General features: G+C 41.7%; 1 protein-coding gene across 2 annotated transcripts in view; it reads left to right on the top strand.

Moving 5' to 3' along the window:
- The first annotated feature begins 4,466 nt into the window (after window positions 1-4,466).
- Window positions 4,467-11,325, top strand: part of RBMS1 (RNA binding motif single stranded interacting protein 1) — a 126,068-nt gene continuing 119,209 nt past the window's right edge. For both annotated transcript variants that reach the window (XM_081872734.1, XM_081872733.1), the window contains exon 1: window positions 4,467-4,942. In XM_081872734.1, coding sequence (XP_081728860.1) covers window positions 4,868-4,942 — 75 coding nt within the window. In that variant the 5' untranslated portion in view covers window positions 4,467-4,867. The remainder of the gene's footprint in view (window positions 4,943-11,325) is intronic.

The raw sequence follows: 11,325 nt of genomic DNA, 5'->3' as shown, positions 1-11,325 counted from the left end.
GTCACCCTCATTTTCCCCCCAGCTGTCCTGCTTGGTAGGTTGAAAAACAAAGCAAGGAGTGGGGAGAGTCAAAGATGCCTGGGAAAGAAAGACAAACACTAGCACAACAGAAGAACAGACAACTGGCTGTGGCTTTGCTAAATAAGGAAAAGAAGCATGAATTTTCAAATGCCTGAATTGCAGAGCATAACAATCATTCCTTTCTGGGGGTAGGTGTGTTAGCTGTTGCAGCCTGGAAAAGAAAATATGAAGACTCTTGTAGCACCTTGAAGACTAACAAATTTATTACAGCATAATGTTCTGTGGATCTGAGTTTCCTTCAAATGAAATGGCAGGTACCGGTATATGTATTCATTGGTGTAGACTCCACCGCAGAGGAAAAATAATTGTAAAAGGTAGTGTTTGGTGGCAATGAAATGGGGGGAAAGCATAACTCTTCGTTTCTTGCTTAACTGTTTCTTGAGGAAGCAGTAGAGATCCCATCATTAACATGGATTACTTTATAAGGCCTTGTCAGGAAGAGGAAAACATCACTGTTAAGGGAAGGGAAGACAGTGTTCCGGTGACACTATAAAATGGATTGATAAGGACATTTTTGTCTGGCTTCAAGTTTACAATGACTACAACATTGCAGATTTAGACAGTGCACACATTACTGTTAACACTGGCTCCCACTGCTGGTGTTTGAAGCCGAGTACGCGTGATGTTAGCCACAACCCATTTGTATCTTGTAGATTCCTAAGAAATACTGCTGATTGATGTTTCCCCTCAAACCAGCTTCCATCCAATTTGAAAACAAAAGATGCAGTTAAGGTGGGGTGTGTACATTTAAAGCAGCTGTGTAAAAGATGCTTTCACTGAATAGGGGTTTGGGGATGCAAACTCTGGCCCTCCAGATGTTTGGGACTAACAGGACCAGTGGTCAGGGATGATGGGAATTGTAGTCCCAAACATCTGGAGCACTGGAGTTTGCCTATGCCTGCCCTATTGCAAGCATAGAGAAACAGGTGATGTGAATCAGGTGAAAACATCCCTGACTCTCCCTGGTGGATACAGCAGCATAAAAATGTGTCTTGAAATGCAATAAGACACTTCACCCTCTCTCACTCTCTCACACATATACATACACATGCACAAAGCACCTTACTATGTTTTAAGCCAGTGATGTGTACATAGCCTACAATTCAGCTGAAATTATATTAAGTGGTAAAAGGGATTGTGTTTGGTTTTGACTACCTAACATTGAATTTTGGCAGGTTTTACAGGAAGCATATCTGCTTTATTATATTCAATACTATAACATTTTCTTCTTCAGAAAGAGAGAAAGATATTCTGACCTTGCAAAGTCTAACCCTTTCTAATTCTAAACATGCTTCATGCCCTCCACATATTTCTCCATGAAGTTCCATGGAACCCGTTCAGACATAGCACTGTACATCTGCTGACCTTTGTAAATGCCAGCCATAGAGACATGCTGTTCTAATGCTGTGAGTGTGAAGATCATGGTGAGGATGTGGGGGATGGATCATTGTTGCTACTTAACAAGAATCCTTAATAAAGCACATCTGAATACATGAGTGAAAGCATTCTGCATACACTACTATACTACATTTCACCAGGAGAAAACTGGTTGGTATTATACATTGATTATAGCAGAAATCAAACAAAATTTACAGATGGCCCATAGAAGTAAAAGACCTGGAAATCAACCATTAAAACTGTACATACATACATTGCTGCACAAGCAAAGGAACCCATCTTTTCAATTACCGGTATATGCTTGCTTCTGCTTATCAACAAAAACAAAGTTGCTGTTTGTCTAATTAGTAATCAATAGCATAAACTAGCCATAAACTTATTTTCCTCATAAATATGAAAAATAAACAAGCAGTGAGCTAAATCAGGTATTCCACCCCCATATAATACAACCACAAAACTTCAAATTAAATACAATATTTAAGTGTCCTGCCAAAACTGCAGAGGGCAGCTGCTGAAGACATAAACCTGGCCAGTTATCCAAGCTCTGATATCATTGCATTTGAGCTACTGAAAAGTGTTGTACGTACATGGGGCTGCCTTGAGTGAGTGGACATTATATATAGTACAAAAGGCATCGGAGAACATATTGAGAATGTATCTCATCAGTCTTAAAACAGCTGATTTTGACATTCACATTACAGTCCTATAACATCCTTACTCAGCAGCAATCTCATTGAGTTCAGTATGTCTTTCTTCCATGAAAAGGGATATAGGACTGCAGCCTCAAAATTTATAAGACTTGGAGTGAGACCTAAATTTCTTATGGGAGCCTTTATTCAATATGAGCATCCCACATAAGATTTTCCTCAAACGTCTCTTTCTGAGTTTCACTATTCTCTGAGACCAGGCAGGTTGTGATCAGAGAGGGTCTTTCCAGTGGTGGCACCTCACTGTGAAATTTTCTTCTCGGGGAGTTTTGCCTAGTGTCAAGTCATGTTTTGTTTGCATAAGCATTTGCACTCACCTCTGAACACTGGAAACAGAAGCCCTCATTTTTCAGTTGCATTTATTACTATTGCTATTATTATTTGTTGTGTTTATATACTGCCCTCCATCTGAAGATTTCCTTCCTGCATTTTAATGCTTTGTTATGTATATGATGTATTTCATAGAATCACAGAGTTGGAAGGGAGCCTGAGGAGCATCCAGTCCAACCCCCTGCAATGCAGGAACATGCAGCTGTCCCTTACAGGGATCAAACCTGCAACCTTGGCTTTATCAGCACCATGTTCTAACTATGTTTCCATATATATCGTTGAACACCACCTCAAGGGTTGAAGTTGATCACAACTTAGAAATGTTGTTAATAGCAGTAATAAATATGAAGCACATTCTAAATCATCATATTTGTAATTTTTCTCCAAAGACTCCAGATTCTGTACATCGAAGTTAAGATGTAATGGGAGCTTGTTCTCATGTAAGTGTGCATAGGACTGCAGCCTAAATGTGCCTGCATTTCCCTGCCTCTTTAGTTGTGGTACCAAAAATGTTGATGATGTGTCAGTCCAGGCTTCTCTGTTGTTGAGAAGAAGAACGCTATTAAATCCTATGTTAATTTTTAAGACGACCCAGAAACATTTGTTTCTATGCTGTGTGACATACTTCATTATGAATTGCTCTTTCCTTTACTCTTTCCAAGTGACAACTGCTGTTACTATAAGAGGTGATTATTAGGTGAAGAGGGTCAACCCTGAAACAAGGAATTGCACAGAGAAGCTAACTCAGCATGAGTTCTGGAAGCCAGAAATGGGAAGAACTGGAAAACTGAATGGGAGAAACAAGCTGCCAAGAGTCAAGGACAGAATTATGAACAACCTCTGCTCCTATCATGCTTGTACTTCTTTTACTGCATTTTATATATATACAGTACTTAATGGTACAATGTCAGATGTAGTCTAGATAGACACAAATGTATCCAGGAGCAACTTAAATGAGGGTAGAAAGTCAACTATGTTACAGAATGGAGACTATGACACCCTTCAATTCCTCCAGAATTTCGCTTGGGAAATGAGCTGCAAGAATGAGCATTATATAACCCACCGAAACGGGCTTTTTTGGGGGGAGGGGGTTTCCCTCCTGCTCTGTGATGCCTTTTTTGATAATGTACAGTCGAGGCACCCCTGTGTGTGTGTTCCTGAAAAACCAAACAAAATAAACTTTCAAAAAAACAGTCAAGTGGCCCCTAGCAGCGCAGGGAACGTGCTCTGCAAGGAACAATGCGAGGCTCGTTCAATTCTCCAAAAATGGCCCGGGGAGGCAGCTGAGCATCTACAGCGAGCAGCCAGGAATCCCAGGAGGCAGGTGCTCCGTTCCTCTCCTCTCTCTCCTTTCTTTGAGTTCTCGCTTTCCAACGTCCAGCAGCCGGAGAGCACCGGGCGCCAACGCTGCCGTGCCCCTTTGAAGCAACCCTGAGTGGGTCGGCTCCCGCCGCTTGCTGGCCCGGCTGCCTCTCGGAGCTCCCCTCACGACGACCGTCTGGACGTTACTCCGGAGCGCTCGCCGCGCGCGCTTCCCCCAAGTCAGTAGCACTGGAAGCCCGTCCCACCCTCGGCGGGATTAAGCGCCGCCCACCTTGCCCTCCCCGCGCGCCTCTCTTCTCCTCGCCTCGCCTCTTCCACCCCCACCCTCGCTCTCTTTCACCCCGGCCCTTTCCTTTCCACCCCTTGGCATTGCCACACAGCGGGCACGACACCCTCGGCTTTCCAGTCAGCGACACACACACACACACACACACACACACACACACACACCCCACTTCCCGCGCCCGCGCGCAGGACTCTTCCCAACCGGCCGGGCGCTGGTGGTGGTAGCGCCGTCTGTTCCCTGGTCGTGCCTGGGCTGCTGAGGCGAGCGAGCGAGAGAGAGAGAGAGAGAGAGAGAGAGAGAGGCGACTCCCGGCCCTCGCGCGCGCGCGCGCCCTCCCCCTCGCGCATACACACGCGCGCGCGAGAGAGAGAGAGTGTGTGAGGGAGAAGAAGAGAGCGCTCTGGTGTCGTCCTCGGTGCCCTCTGCAGCCTCTTTCTTGCCGCCGCCGCCGCCGCTGACGCCTTTCAGGACAGCAGGAGGAGGAAGGTCTGGGCTCAGCCGAGGAAGGAGGAGCCCCGCAGCTACCGCCGCCAGGAAGAAAGAAGCCGAGCCGGGGACATTTGGAGGGAGAGCGGGAGAGCGCGCGCGCAAGGGAGAGCGAGAGAGCGAGCCTCTCCCCCCCCCCTCCCGCGCCTTCCTTTCTCCGTCTCCTTCTCTTTCCTCTCTCTCCCCCCCCCCTTCCCCTCCCCCTGTCAAGTGCCCTCCCTCATCCCTGCGCTGCGGGCTCCCTTATTCCAGCTTCATGGGCAAAGTGTGGAAACAGCAGATGTACCCCCAGTACACCACCTACTACTACCCCCAGTATCTGCAGGCTAAGGTACGGTACTGCCGCCGGGCTGCTCTCCCTCTCTCCTCCGCCGCCGCCTTCTTCTTCTTCTTCTTTTTTTTCCCTTGCCAGGGAAGGGCACAGGGGGGCGGCAGGGCAGGGCTGGGCTGCAGTTTTGCAGGCTTGCTAACTATAGCCGGGAGGGAGGGAGGGAGGGAGGGGTGCTCTGGGGGAAGGGGGAGGGGGAAGGCTCTTGGGGATGGCATCAGGTTACAGTCACACACACACATACACACACACATACAGGAAAGAGCCTGCAGCCCCTTTCCTGGCTCTGCCTCTCCTCTGCTCCCTCTCAGGATACTGTATATATATATATTTGCGTGTGTTTGGGAGAGAGAGAAAGAAATGAGTGTCAGGCTTTCCCCTCTGAAGCTGGCTGGGTCACTGAACTGCAAGAGCTGCCTCTCTGTGCCCATCTCTTGCCTTGCTGCCATCTCCCAGGCTTCCCTCCTTTCTCATGTCTATCAGCCACTCTTGACCCTTCTCCTCCTCTGTTTTCTCCTTGTCTTCAGCTGTCTTCTCTCTCCCCTCCTCTTCACCCCTCCCCTTTTCCTCACGCTGCCTTCCTTCATCCAGAGAACATTCCTTCTTCTTTTCTTTTTCTTTTTCTTTTCTTTTCTGCCTCCTTCTGAGATGTTTCCTCAGCTGACAACGCTCTTTTCTCCCCTTCCACAATGCTAAATAGAGATCAGTGCGGAGATGGGCATTTCGCTGCCCCTGGGCTTTGGGGCTTCCCTTGGGGATTTAAGTGAAGCCTTCCCCATTTCCGCTCCTTCCATCTCTGTTCTGTGCAGTAACAAAATGGGATCAAGTTTAGCCAGCCCTCATCCACATTCTGTTGCCTTTCCCCCTTGTTATAAGTGCATTGTAACTTGCAACTTACCTTAAAGATACTTTCAAGTCTGGAAACAGCTGGATTGCAACAGAAAACCCTTTTTAAAATGACGGTGATGGTGTGCATTTGAAAGTTTGCTTTCAGAAATTTAAAATGTTAGCCAGACTGTTAAAAATGAAATCAGTTGCCAGTAGCTGTGGTTTACATTTTAATGAAGCTCAGATTTAACTCTCATTTATCTCTCATCACTGGATGATGAGAGTCAGAGGAATCTCTTTCAGTGAAAGTACAGCACTCGAAGCTAGTTTGATTGCAGATGGATTTGTTGTTTGCTGTTTTGTTTTGTTTTTCTGTTCAAGTGCATTTGACATCTCTTGTTATGCTCATGTCTGTGACTATGGATGCCTGTGGAATCCCTAAGGCCAGTCGGTACATCATGCTGCAAACTGGCAAATTCAGGGCTGGTTGCATCAACTGTCTGGAATATTTGGCATCCCAAATGTTCTCCAGCTACTAGCATTGCACACAATACACAAATTGTATCATATGTGAACTTTGACAATCATTATACAGTAATGGTTTTCTAGCTAACGGACCATCCAAAATGCAACCGTCCAAAATGTGATGAATGTGAAAATTCAGTTGTGAACATTGACAGTCTCAGACAAATTGTCTTAAAACTTACATATAGGCAGGTGAATGTTGACAATCACTGAAATAGGACTGTTAGCACCTACTAATTGTGTGTGTGTGTCTATTTACATATGTTCTCAGACATTCATTAAATTAATCTGAGACTGCTAGTGTTCACATGGGTATCCCCAAAGTCCCCAAATCTTAGCATTTATACAAACTAGAAGAGTTCACATGCTAGTTATTGTAATAGTATCTTGCTTCTCTTAGAGGGAAGCCACATAAGCCTGTAAATTATAAAATGGAGCAGTGACCAGGCTGTGGCTAGTAGGCAGGAGTGCTGAGCCTATGATAAGAGGGAATGGGAAGGAACTCACACTTCTCCTAGCAGCTATATTGGGAACCCTTGGCCTCCTGCTTTGAGAAACATGGATCTCTGAACTCTCTCTGCCTTGGTGTCTTTGGCAGCAGCAGTTTGAGCTTGGCAAATTCTTATCTGTTAGCAATCACATTATTTCACATCAAGTTGCAACAGTTTAGCTGCATTTCATAAAAAGTAACCTCAAGTTGTTGTTGTTGTCTTACTAAATGTATCAGCACTTTTGGATATTTTGAATTGAAACCATAGTAGGCATTGGAATATGGTTGGTGCTTAGAAGCTCTGTGTCGACTCAGGTTTAAGCCAACACATGCATATGAGACAACAGAATCATTTATTACCAAGTGTTATGGTTTATGACTGAAGTGCACCCTTCATTATTTCAGTAATGCAAAGTAGAAGCCTAAAGGGTTTGGTGTGTTTTTCTTTTCTGTTTTACTTTTCTGCACATAACAATATGAATAATAAATGAATGAGCTCAGGTAGGGAAAGCACACTTTTGCACGGGAATATTTGCCTGAGCTATTTTTGTATGTTATTAATAATAGAGAAACAAAGCACACAATATTTTAATATAGCTAATGCAGTACCTCTTGCCTTTTTGCCCTGTAAATAATTGAAGGGAGAGATAAACTGTAATAAGCTTGCACTTGTAATTAGGATATCATCTAGAGAAAAGCCTCAAGGACCATCTTCTGAAAGTATGCTTCCTGTATAAAGCATTTAATATTGATTTATTCTATAGTCAGTGACTTCTTCAAAACATGTATTGCAGTTACTCCTATGAAATTATGGTCTGAAATCACATTAGTCTTTGTTTCATAAGGGAAGCTCACACGTCAATTTGACCTATATATATGAACTGCTAGATTTGATGATTATATCCAAATTTCCTGATTTAGTGACATCCTGCTCTTTGTTTTCTTTTTTCTTTTTTTCTTTTTTAAGGGGAGAGGGAGAAAATAAAAACAAATTATAGATGGTTCCAATTGAAAAAGGGCAGACAGCTACTTTGTATAATTCAGTGGAATAAGTAAGCAATTTCTTGTCTCTACATAAATCTTGCCTGGACATGTGGGCAAATTGTTTCCATACACAAAAGCTCATTTGCCCTGTAATTTAGCTTAAAAGCGCACACTCACCCAAATAGGTTTAAATACTCCAGTAGTTCAAGTGGCTTCAGGTTTTGTTACACGGCAGCAATAGAAGTGCTCCACAGGTTTTATATAGCACATTTAGAAATAATGTGATATAATAGGATTTTTCTTTAAAGCAGATTTAAATAAAAATTACACAGCCATCAAAAGAAGTGAATTGACAAGCTACTGGAATTAGTTTAAAGATCCCCGTCTTTAAGCTAGCAAAAATATTCATTATAAACCAAAACAAAAAACAAAAAAAAAACCCCAACCCAAATGGGGTTGTAAGGTCAAATATCCCTATATGATATTTTAATGACTGTAAATGAATTCATCAGATTCAAAATGCATGAAGCAATTTAAACGACCCAATCTTCATTTTTAATGTGTTCATTGCAGTTAGTCATGAAACATTCTCATTATTTCTGCAATATAGTCATACGATGAAAGCACAGAGTAGTGTAAGTAGCTGTGATTCCATCTCTTTTCCCTACACATTTAGATGGTAAATTTTGTGGATCAAGGACACAATGACTCTTCTCAAAATAGAAAGAGCTATCATGTATAGAATAGATTTTGAATAAGAATTCTCCTCTGTCTGTTGCTATAAATAGAGACAATTTATTTTGTAATAAGTTTTTGGGTAGATTTCATAGGTGATCATTCAGCCGAAGTTAAACTCTTTTAAGTACTACATATTTCCAGGGGAAAACACTTATATCTGTATCACTGTATTACTTAGCTTTGGCTGGACCCTGCCCATACTATTTATATTCCTGCAGAATAAATGGTCTGGTTTTACAATGGAGACATGATTAGCAGGTGATAACTGCAACATTAAGGCTGTGTCCACATTCATATAAAACAGACGCCATTTTAACATGCTTATTTGCACAGCTGACCTGCTCTACTAAGCAAAAGTTGTAATACAATGCAAGTGCAGAAATATTAATGATGAATACTATAGGTTCTCCTTGCATTTTGTTGAATTCAGAACTTCATGACAGTGGCTAAACCATCTGGAATGCAGGCAAATACAATAGCTTTTTACCTAGTCGTAATAAAGTATTGACCATGTTTCTTAATATAGCCTCTCCTGGGTGAAAGTATTACAAAATGTTGCCATGTGGTTTATGAAACTTTAATTTTGCCCTTATCTCCAGATCATGAATGGTACATAAACAAACTCTACTAGTTATGCTATAACATTTTGCTTTGAGAACACTTTAAATATAGTTGTTTATTCCTGTTAATACTGTGAAGTACCTGATACTTGGAATAAGGAGGCACATTCAAACACAGTAACTTAAATACCAACACTCTTCTTCTTTAGTGTGCTTGCTTGCTGGTATAATAAACTTCGGAACAGCAGGACTGAATTTTGTTCTGGAATTCCTATAAGAATGCTCTTGTATCATTTGTATGATATGTGGAAAATTTGTGAGTTTAAGTACTTAACCTGAGGTACCACTGTATACCAGAATGAATAACAGTGGTTGACCAACCTTTGTATATCGACAGCCTAAGCTGTACTCTATACAGTGGCCTGAAAAAAATAAGTGAATGAAACAAATAAATAAATAAACCAAATCCTCTTGTGGGACCATGCAATCTTGGTTGATGGTCTGTCCACCAAGAGAATGGTATTCAACCTGTTCTGGAAGGGGTTGCTGTCTTCCTAAAACACCAGGTTCACAGTTTTCAAGGACTTTCAAATCCCATTGAATAAGTGAATAAATCATATGCTCTACCTCCATTTAACGCATGTATATTTAGTTGTTTAACACTGATGAAACTAATAGGCCTGAAAACAGAAGTCTGCTTTCTTAAAATGTTCTCCAAAACACTTCCTAAAATCTGAGACGTTTTCAAAGTGTCAGCATATGCAACAAAATATCTACTAGGTTATCATCTATCATTTCCATAGCAAACTGGCTTTGCTTATCCACAGTTCCCATAGTAGCATGATATCCACTTTTCCATGATAAGAACTGCAAAAACCTAATTAGTGTCATGCAACAAGGGAATTCACAGACACACATTGATGGCAGTGTTCTCCAATGGCTCACTGTGTAAAGCACAGAGTTAGAAAGCAGCAGGTGGAAGGGAGGAATTGCCCCACTTTTCATTTGCATACCTGCATATCTTTCTATACTATGCTTCAATATTGGTTTCAAGGCAACTTTAGAAATACAACGATAAATGATGCAGGATAAAAAAAAAGTAGAGAGAGCAATTTCTAAGGTTAAGCAACATTTTGAACAAGGTGCTTCCTGTGAGTTAACAATGTTTAGGGAGCTGGTGTGTGCAAAAAGGTGTATATATTTCAACTTATGTGTAGAATCCCACTTCTACCTTATTCTTTAAAAGGGTAAGAAAACTGGCTTAGGATAAATGCCCTTTTTTTAAAAAAAAGGTTCCTTTTTGTTATTTTCTGTCTCTAAATTTATTTATTAATTCTGTTAAAGAGAATTTAAACTCTGGACTCCAATTGCAGCCACAACACTCAGGGTGATTTACAACACCATAAAAACATTCTGAAGATGTAGTTCTAGTGGTCCTCCCCACCCGCCCTTAGCTTAATAACAAAACAAAATTGTGAAACAAAGGTGTTGTGCGAATGCAGCTTTTTTTAAGTTGGCTGTTGCATACTGTAAAATGAATATAGGATATAAAATATACCCTGCCTTTGGCCAGCCGAAACATAAAACTTGAGCTTCCCACACAACTGTCAGATTTGAAGTAACTAGACTGCTAAGTTTTAGCCAAACTCTTTGGTTCTGGGAAGTGTTAGAATGATAGGATTTCACAACAATGATGCCTAGTTCAGCACAACTTATCTGCATGGTATCTGTTTTCTCCTGTAGGGTGAATCAAACTTTAAGGCTAATCATGGTTTATTGTGAACGAGCAGCTTGCTAGTGCACACTGCTAAATCGCTCCCACTTTGCTTATAACATTTGCGCTAGTGGAGGAGCAAAGCCAGAAGACTTAGCTTCCCATTATATCTAAACCAGGAAGAGTGATATGTTGCTCTCTAGCAAGCCATGATCAGTAGCTGACCTTAAGTCATGGTTTGTTGTTGGCTAGCTGGTCATATGTGAATATTATTTGGTGATTCCAAACAAATGTTGATTGTTATATCATATTAGTATGCAAAATCCATGTATCATTTTTTCTTAAGTCATTTTGGGGGGAAATTAAGAACTGCTAGGACATATTTATCTAATGATATATAAACAAAAAATGTCAATACAGGCCCAGATACAAGAGCCAGAAAACATATACATTGTAAGAGATTCAAGAAATTTATCATCCAGGACTGAATGGTTGAAAACAGCACTTCACCATTGTTTCTCCAGAAACTTGGAATAAATCGAAAAGA

Source organism: Podarcis erhardii (genome assembly GCF_964252035.2).
Source record: "Podarcis erhardii genome assembly, chromosome: 1".
Taxonomy (NCBI): domain Eukaryota; kingdom Metazoa; phylum Chordata; class Lepidosauria; order Squamata; family Lacertidae; genus Podarcis; species Podarcis erhardii.
This window is presented reverse-complemented; position numbering and strand designations above follow the sequence as displayed.